The 8,923-nt window shown below is 43.2% G+C and overlaps 1 protein-coding gene across 1 annotated transcript; it reads left to right on the top strand.

Moving 5' to 3' along the window:
• Positions 1–724: 724 nt before the first annotated feature.
• PPM1G (protein phosphatase, Mg2+/Mn2+ dependent 1G) lies at positions 725–8,366 on the top strand. Its single transcript, XM_039346133.1, has 10 exons — positions 725–952; positions 1,303–1,372; positions 2,059–2,144; positions 2,578–2,713; positions 4,198–4,646; positions 4,844–4,960; positions 5,119–5,353; positions 6,605–6,734; positions 6,956–7,058; positions 7,560–8,366. The coding sequence occupies exons 1-10, from the start codon at positions 833–835 to the stop codon at positions 7,752–7,754; spliced, it is 1,641 nt and encodes a 546-aa protein (XP_039202067.1). The 5' UTR covers positions 725–832; the 3' UTR covers positions 7,755–8,366.
• The last annotated feature ends 557 nt before the right edge of the window (positions 8,367–8,923 follow it).

Below are 8,923 nucleotides of genomic sequence, written 5' to 3'. Positions count from 1 at the left end.
GCTATTCAATTTTCAATTCCAAATTATTTTGAGCAGAGAATATGTTCTTTCAAATTTATTGCTTTGAAATAGTTAATTATTAATAGTTAATTATTAGGTACTGGCAGAGGTTTAGCATGCACTGCCATGGTAAACTAATACAGAGAAATAGAAATAAGTAAAAAAATTACAAAGCATCTGTCTATGCTCTTGGAACATCCTCATGAGCTTTCAATACACTGGCTCCTGCCCTCGGATTTTTTTTTTTAGTGACTTGGAAAGGCTAAGTTGCTGTGTAGCTTAAAATATGATCTGCCAGTTTAGTTTTAGAAGCTGTAAACTTGGAAAGGTATGCACGTGCACACTGTTGTTCCTTAGCTCATTTATAGTAATCTCCCTTTGAACTAAATGTGACTATATCATTTCCATGCCTTTTAACTCTGGACTTGCGTAGAAATGCAGTACTGCAAAGAGAAATGCCACTTCAGTAAATGGAAATAAAATACCTTCAGGCCTTCCCTTTAGTTGCTCGGCAACCAACGGTACGCCCTTTCCTCCTCATAGTCTATGATTTTGTAATATCCCGTCCGGTTTTCTCCCCTCCCACTCTCCATTCATTCCCTTCTGTCCAGCGATGGCCTTCAATTTCCCTCACCTCTCTAGCAATCGCTCTGCTCGGAAACGCTTTTTTTTCTTCGTATCATTCATTGTCCTCACATCCGGTTCCCGTGGTTCCTCGGCGGGGACTCTATGGTGTCTGTTTCCGGTCCCTAAATCGCCTTCCTTCTGTCGTTCGCTTTCTGTCTTTGCCGCTCTTCCTTCTTGGGCTCGGCGGGGCCCGGGCCTGCCTGCCATGGGTGCCTACCTGTCGCAGCCCAGCACGGCCAAGAGCTCTGGGGATGGTGTCGGAATTGGGCCGCGGCCACTGCACTTCGGCTACAGCGCCATGCAGGGCTGGCGGGTCTCCATGGAGGTGAGGGCGGGACGGACTGAGGGCGGGAGAACGGTGTCTTGCTGGGTGATTCTCTCCTACGGGAGGCCCCGGCCTCGTTTCTTATGGCGGATTTCAGTGGGAAAAACGTTCTGATTATTCGCAGGATTAACGGCCAGAGGCTCCATGTGGGCACCCTGTCATGGAGTCCCTATATTTGCGGAGCTGTTGATAGTTGGGTGCCCCAGAGGCACCGGCAGGTTGCGAGAACCGTTGCGCTTGTATATCTGCCTTCTTTCTTGGCCTCTTCTTAAATTGCTGAGAGTTTCCAAGGGCTTGTTCCCGCGCACGGTAGTTGCTGTTCCCCCTTCACCGATCCTTCTCTTTTTCAGGATGCTCACAACTGCATTCCCTATTTAGACAGCGAGACTGCAATGTTCTCTGTATACGATGGTCATGGAGGTAAGGGCCATCCAATAACAAAATGTCTACAAGTTTAAGGACATCTGTTGGGGCCAGGCATTTTGAGAAGGCTATCTTGCAGGCCCTTACATACCCACAGCTTGAGGAGGTTCATTGTCAGTGCTCTTTATTCTTATGCAGGCATTTGTTTCTAATTGAAATTGACTAGGCAGGTGACCAGTTTATTTATTTATTTATTTATTTATTTATGAGACTTATATACCGCTTTAAGTGCAAGCACTCTCTAAGCGGTGTACACCAGTAAGCAATGTATATATATATATATATTTACATTGCCCCCAACAATCTGGGTCCTCATTTTACTTACCCCGGAAGGATGGAAGGCTGAGTCAACCTTGAGCCGGTGAGATTTGAACCGCTGACCTGCTGAACACAGTCAGCTAAAGTGGCCTGCAGGACTGCAATCTAACTGCTGTGCCGGAAGTCTTGATGGTCTGCCTGATTAACTTCTGTGGATTTTGTTGAATAATGGGTTTGTCAATGCTAGGGTCCTAACTCAATCCTAACTCCTGTGTGCCTAATAAATGGGTCTGAGTTATTTCCATGCTACCCCATTTGTTCAGCTTTGGGATGCCAAAGCATATTTTCTTTGAAACAAACATGTGGTTACTTGTGGGATGAAACAAGGGACTGTCAGTTGCTAACTGTTGTCCTCTTTGCTGTAGGAGAAGAAGTAGCCCTCTATTGTGCCAAATACCTGCCAGAGATCATCAAGGATCAGAAAGCATATAAAGAAGGCAAACTACAAAAAGTAAGACGGAAAGGCTATCTCCCAAAACTATAGAACAGTGTGCCAAAGAAGTATAGCTAATTCTGTGACTGGATCTTGTTTCATGATTCCATTCTGTCTTTTCTCTGTCTTTGTCATTTGATGCTTTTAAGATATTTTCTTTGACTATATTGTAAAAATATCTAAATTGCTTGTTAAAAACTAGAGTTTAGCATAAATGTGAAGCAAATTCTGGTTAGAAATTGGCTATTTTTTGTATAACAATGAAAGAAAAAGTGACAAATCTTTTTGTCCACTGGTATTAATTATACTGCAGTATAGTATTAGCTTGTTTATTGGGGCTATTAAGAGCTGTATCATACATCTTGGATAAGTTGCTATCTAAATAGTTTCTAACATTAATGGTGGTCTCCCTGGGCACCATCACAAAGAGATCTTCCTTTTTTCTTATTAGGCACTTGAAGATGCTTTTTTGGCGATTGATGCCAAGCTTACAACAGAAGAAGTGATTAAGGAATTAGCACTGATGTCAGGGCGGTCTCGAGATGAGGGTGATGAGAAAGAGATGAAAGTAGCAGATGAAGATGATGGTGAGTGAAGCAGCAATTTGCAGTCCAGTGCAGATCAGAGGCAAAATCCAAGTAACCAGAAGGAGATCTCTTATATCACCCTTGTATATAACTGAGATTAAATTCCTAAAGTGCAAGAATGTCTGAGGTCACATTTCCTATGTTGTGTTAAATTTAACATAAGCAACTTAAACCAGAGATCTAATCATTAACTATGCCAACTTTACGAAAGAGCCTAGACAAAATCAGAGGTGGAGAATTAACAGTTCTAAGCCAGCATTGCTGGTGATTGGGGTAATGGGAATTGTAATCCAGCATCTGGAGAACATCGTGTTTGCACTTACCTCAAACAGTTGCAGCTTGGTAAAAACAGTTTATATGATTAGGAAAACTAGTGTCAGGCCTTTAAGACCAAAATTTGTAGTGAGGAATGTGATTCCATCTATATTTTTGGTATGTAGATTAATGTCATATGTGTAAAGCTATATTCCAGGCATGTCAAACATGCGACATAATAATAATAATAATAAAGTTGGAAGGGACCTTGGAGGTCATCAAGTCCAAACCCTCTGCTCAGGCAGGTAACCCTATACCATTTCGGACAAATGACTGTCCAGTTTCTTCTTAAAAATTTCTAATGTTGGAGCATTCACCGCTTCTGGAGGCAGGTTTATTTTATTTATTTATTTATTTAATTTTATTTATATGCCGCCCAATCTCAAAGGACTCAGGGCGGCGTACAAAATTAAAACAATCATCTAACAATAAAATAATACAATCATACAGCATGTCCGATCATATCCCCCCACCCCCGGGGACATCAGCCCCAGGCCTGCCGGAACAGGAAAGTTTTAACGGCTTTCTTAAAGGCCGGCAGGGTGGGAGTAGTTCGAACCTCGGGGGGAAGTTGATTCCACCAGGTCGGAGCCACCACAGAAAAGGCCCTTCCCCGAGGGCCCGCCAGCCGACATTGTCTGGCCGATGGGACCTGAAGGAGGCCCAATCTATGAGACCTCACCGGTCTCTGGGAACTGTGCGGCAGTATGTGGTCCTGTAAGTAACCTGGCCCTATGCCATGAAGGGCTTTAAAGGTGATAACCAACACCTTGAATTGCGTCCGGAGACCCACAGGAAGCCAGTGCAGCTCGCGGAGGATAGGTGACACGTGGGCGTACCTTGGCACGCCCACAATCGCTCTCGCGGCTGTTAACCAGGTTGTTCCACTGGTTAATTGTTCTAACTGTCAGAAGTTTCTCCTTAGTTCTAGGTTGCTTCTCTCCTTGATTAGTGCCATCATGTGACGTTGCGTGATGTATTGCGACTTTTTCTCCATTGCCAGCAATGGGGTGGGCACGGTTTCAGTATGATGCATCCGGCCCGTGGGCCGGCAGTTTGACATGCCTGCTATATTCCTTTAGTCATAATAAACTTGCCTAAGATATAATTTAAAAATGGATGTGACATTGAGACTGGCTGCATTTTCTCCCCCCAATACTCCCATGCAGTGGACAATGAGGAGACTGCCTTGCTGCATGAGGAGGCTGCAATGACTATTGAGGAGCTTCTGACTCGATATGGGCAAAACTGTGTCAAGGGCAAGCTGGGCCCACCAGGCAAAGATGTAACCCAGGAGGATGCCCGGGAGCCAAGTTTGAATGGTGAAGTAGATGCTGAGGAGCCCTTGAGGCATCATAAGGAGAGTGAAGAAGAGGAGAAAAATGGCAAATTGTGCTCTGAGACCATCAGTACCTCCCATGGTCCAGATGTGGCTGGTGGAGGGGATGCTGGTACTTGCCAAAAAAAGACCTCTGAGGGAGCATCTCCTACCAGTGGTGAGATGGAGCCATCCTGCTCGTCTGCAAGCAAGAGCCAGCAAGTGATCAAGTCAATGTTCTTTGAGGACAGTGAGGATGAATCAGAGGATGCAGAAGAGGAGGAAGATGACGATAGTGAGGTACCATCATCATTTGGGCAGTGGGGGGAGGGGCACTTTGTCCTTCCATAGCTGAGCTGAAAAAGCAGAACTTAGCCTTCTTTACAGGTGAAGGCTAAGAAGAAGAAGGTACCCCAGGTCCTGCATGCAGGACAGCAGCCAGAGCTATGGGGTCAGTTTTATTTCTGTTATGGGTGGATGTATTACATTTTGATTAGGAATGCAGTGAGGATGAGGATAGCTACAGCAGTGAGGAAGAAGAATATGATACTGAAGAAGCAGAAGAGGAAGATGATGAAGACATGATGCTCCCAGGAATGGAGGGCAAAGAAAAGGTCAGTGTTTGTGAAGAAACTGGGGAAGGAATTGGGACACAATGGTCCTTACTGAGATTTGCTGAGCTTCTTTTGCTCTTGTCCTGATTTGGGGCCCACTCTTTCAGTAAGTCTTGTGCTTCAGCATGGGCTCTCCTCACAGTTCTCTTACTCTCCAGCCTGGCTCAGACAGTGGCACAACGGCGGTAGTAGCACTTATCAGAGGCAAGCAGCTAATAGTAGCCAATGCTGGAGATTCCAGATGTGTGGTGTCTGAAGGTGGCAAAGCTGTGGATATGTCCTATGATCATAAGCCAGAAGATGAAGTGGAATTGGCCAGAATAAAGAATGCTGGTGGAAAAGTAACCATGGATGGTCGGGTAAATGGTGGCCTCAATCTCTCCAGAGCAATTGGTGAGTAAACAGGTATGCATGTACTAGAGATATAGGGCAGTATCCACTACTGACAATGAACACCAAAGTTCCCACTCAGCCTTCGAATGACCAAAACATCACACATGCAATCTTTCAGTCTGTAGCCTCTTTTTCTTTGAAAAAGGAAGCTATTTCTTCAGTCATCTGACCTGGAGCTATTGAAGTGTCTTAAGTACAAAGGAAAAGGAGTTATGTCATAACATAAAGAAAATAGAACAATCTGAAAATAGAGATTATTTTATAGTACTTCTTGTTTGCAAATCAAACCTTGCACTAATGGACTCGTCAGCAGCCAGCTTTTGAAAACTCAAAAGCAAAGGACTGAAAACTTTATTGAGTGTTCCAGCAACAACAATTTAAAATTTAGGTCCATGCTAAACTTTAAAGCTGGCTTAATTGTGGACATGCCCATTCAGAAGAATAGACTTTAAACATGGTACATATGGTTGATGCCATCTGTGACTCGGTCCAAAAAATATAGAATAATGTGTGAATGTGGACTGTAGAGTGAAGTAAGAATTTGTTTCCAACAGTGAATCCTTTGACAAAAAGTGGCTTAAATGTTGTGGATATAGTATTCTAGATCAAGGTCCCCAGCCACGGGCCACTACTAAGTCGTGGCTGGTTTGGATGTGGGCCATGCGAGCAGCAGGCCTGCGAATTTGCTCATGTAGCTCATCTCTCGTGAGCGATAGGCAACATGCCCAGTTCAACACACACAAAAGGCAGGCCAGTGCACACATGCACTGGCCCACCACTTGCACAGGCCAGTTCCTTCCCCCCCCCCCCCCGTGGGCTGCCAAGCCATAAAGGTTGGGGACTAGATTAAATGGGTCTTTTAGCCAGCCCATCCACATCTGGGGGAGTTATTTTCAGGAGGATTTATTTCAATATTTTTTTTTTGTTTTGGGGAGCATAAAGCTCAAATTCCAGAATTGCCTTGTGAATATTTGTTATTAAGCCAGTTTGACTTGATCTATCATGGAAGTGGATCCCAGCTGCTTGATTTGGAAGAAATGAAATGTGTAGCTAGCTCCTACAAACCAGAAGTTAACTAAAAAAACTGTTATGTCCAAGGTGTCTTTGTATTTGAGAAATGCCTTGAATATTCTGCCACTTACCGGGGATTTTTTCAGTTAGTGAGCATAACCCAGCTTTCTCCTTGTTGCTGCACTTTTCTGTAGGACACTGAACTCTCAAATAAATCTCTTGAACGTTTTTGTATCTTAGGAGATCATTTCTACAAACGTAACAAGAATTTGCCCCCAGAAGAACAGATGATCTCAGCGCTGCCAGATATCAAGGTGCTGACAATCAACGATGACCATGATTTTATGGTCATTGCCTGTGATGGCATCTGGTAGGTGGAAATTGAGCTTTGGGATAAATAAGAATCCTTACTATGATAGTTGACTGAAATTTAATTTCTTTCAATATACTTGGGGAGTAGAGAGTGCTGATAACTTGTACCAAGTCAAGACTTGGAAGGGACTATACTGCAAAGCTGAGGACAGATTGGTATAATTGTAACCTAGTCTTTCATTTGTTTTTCATGATCTCTCTCTTTTCCTTCTAATCCAGGAATGTCATGAGTAGCCAAGAGGTTGTGGATTTTGTTCAGTCCAAGATAACACAGAAGGGTGAAGATGGAGAGTTGCGATCTCTTTCATCTATAGTAGAAGAAGTGAGTTGGAGACTGGGAGACATGACAGTTGAAATTAAGTATAGGAATATTTCTATATTATATAGAAAAGACATTCAACTCTCAAGTTTAGCAGATTTTTTTCAAGCTACAAGATCAGAGTTCTATTTGATACAGTAAAATTGCCAGGATCTGATTGAAAGCAGCTGAGAAGGACTAGATCTTGGAATGCACCAGGCATGCACTCAGTTTACTGACTGGGTCCCAATTGATTAAGCCTAGGGAACGGTCACTATTTTGATAACAAATTATCTTCAGGAACTGAAAAACGTTACAGGATAATCATTAGGTTCATAGTCTACTTCTATTAAATCTTGTTTGGTTTTTACAAAGATTCCTTCCTGAAGGTTTATTTACAGACTGCCTGGCAGGTATCTGAAACCATCAGACTATTGCCTGAATTTCTCTGTCCTTCAGTTTAATGAATGTATTCCAGAAGATGAATTTCATGCTGAATTCATTCTCTAATTTTTGTCTAAACAGCTCCTGGATCGTTGTTTGGCTCCTGACACATCTGGTGATGGAACAGGCTGTGACAACATGACTTGTATCATCATCTCTTTTAAACCACAAATCAGTCAAGGCTCCCCTGCTGAGAGCAGCAAACGGAAACTGGAGGATAGCACAACAACTAGCCCCACAGAAGAGGGCTGTAGCAAGAAGGCCCGACAGGACTAGCAGCCAAATTGGGTAGGGAATTGCCCATGCTCTCACTGGACTCTTGTTTTCTAAACAAAGCTGAACTTTTGATGCCTGTTTTAGGCTTTTTTTATCCTTAGGGAGGCCCATTTTGTCTTTATTATTTGAAGGGGGGGAAGGGATTCAGGTGGGTCCCACTTTGAAACCATTCCAAAGAGTGAATGGCAGGGAGGGTCATAATCTGGCCAAAGCCCAGAAGGCAGACCTGCTCAAACACTCTCAGTCTCTCTCTCTCTCTCTCTCTCTCTCTCTCTCCCTCCCTCCCTCCCTCCCTCCCTCCCTCCCTCTCTCTTACCTGCTCAAACACTCACTCTCACTCTCTCTCTCTCTCTCACACACACACACACAGAGACCACTGCAGCATCTCTGTATGGTTGTTGCTATTTCCATGCCTGTGATTTTTCTGTTGGCGGGAAGCAGTTTTCCAATGTGGAGTTTTCAGAGCTGCACTTCTATTTAAGGCCTCCACTTTTTTTTAAATGTGTGGGACTGATTGCCATACTCCCCACCCCATCCCATGGCTGCCAAGCCTCAATTCTGTGTCATTCATTTTCAACTGAGATTTTTTTCAAACTAAAAACTAAAACTCTTTATCAGTGACTGTGTACTTTTGTAAAATTGTGAGGGGAGGAAGTAAGATGAACTGAACCATTATGTAATTCACTTACTTTTCTTGCTTATTCCAATTTCTTTACAATTCCAAATTCTTTCCCACTGTGAGTCTGCCCAAGCAAACTAGAACCAACAACCCCTTGTCTTGTCCATGGAAACTTTTATCTAAACCCTTATGATTTCCCCAGGAAGCTTACAAAAGACAGACAACCCCAATTCTTGCTTCTTCTTTTTTGTTGGAAAAGTAGGGTTCCTTTCTTTGAATATAGGGGAACCTAAATTTAGCCACATGGTTTTTATTAAGACTTGAATGTAACTCTGTAGGCCATGAAATATAGCATCCTTATTTTACAGTCATAAATTTCAATTTGAACTTGAAAAAAAGTGGGAATTGGAAGCCTTTGAGAGACAAAGCTCTGTCTTCCATTACCACTCTTAAAACTCCCCAAACCTAAAAACAAGTTGGGCACACTTATTTAAGCCTTCCCCAAATGAGCCAAAATTGTGGTTGTCACTGGAATACTTCTTCCAGCAGG

Source organism: Crotalus tigris, unplaced genomic scaffold (genome assembly GCF_016545835.1).
Source record: "Crotalus tigris isolate CLP2741 ecotype Arizona unplaced genomic scaffold, ASM1654583v1 scf7180000017987.690289119674:8195010, whole genome shotgun sequence".
In the NCBI taxonomy this organism is placed as follows: domain Eukaryota; kingdom Metazoa; phylum Chordata; class Lepidosauria; order Squamata; family Viperidae; genus Crotalus; species Crotalus tigris.
The sequence above is the reverse complement of the archived record's forward strand: the minus strand, read 5'-3'. Positions and strand labels throughout refer to the sequence as shown.

Excerpts from the sequence above, each read along its gene's own strand:
- PPM1G (XM_039346133.1), top strand. The coding sequence starts at position 833 with ATGGGTGCCTACCTGTCGCAGCCCAGCACGGCCAAGAGCTCTGGGGAT. Across the intron at positions 2,145-2,577 it reads AAGAAGGCAAACTACAAAAA|GCACTTGAAGATGCTTTTTT; the intron begins GTAAGACGGAAA and ends TTTTCTTATTAG. Across the intron at positions 4,647-4,843 it reads AGGAAGATGACGATAGTGAG|GAATGCAGTGAGGATGAGGA; the intron begins GTACCATCATCA and ends CATTTTGATTAG.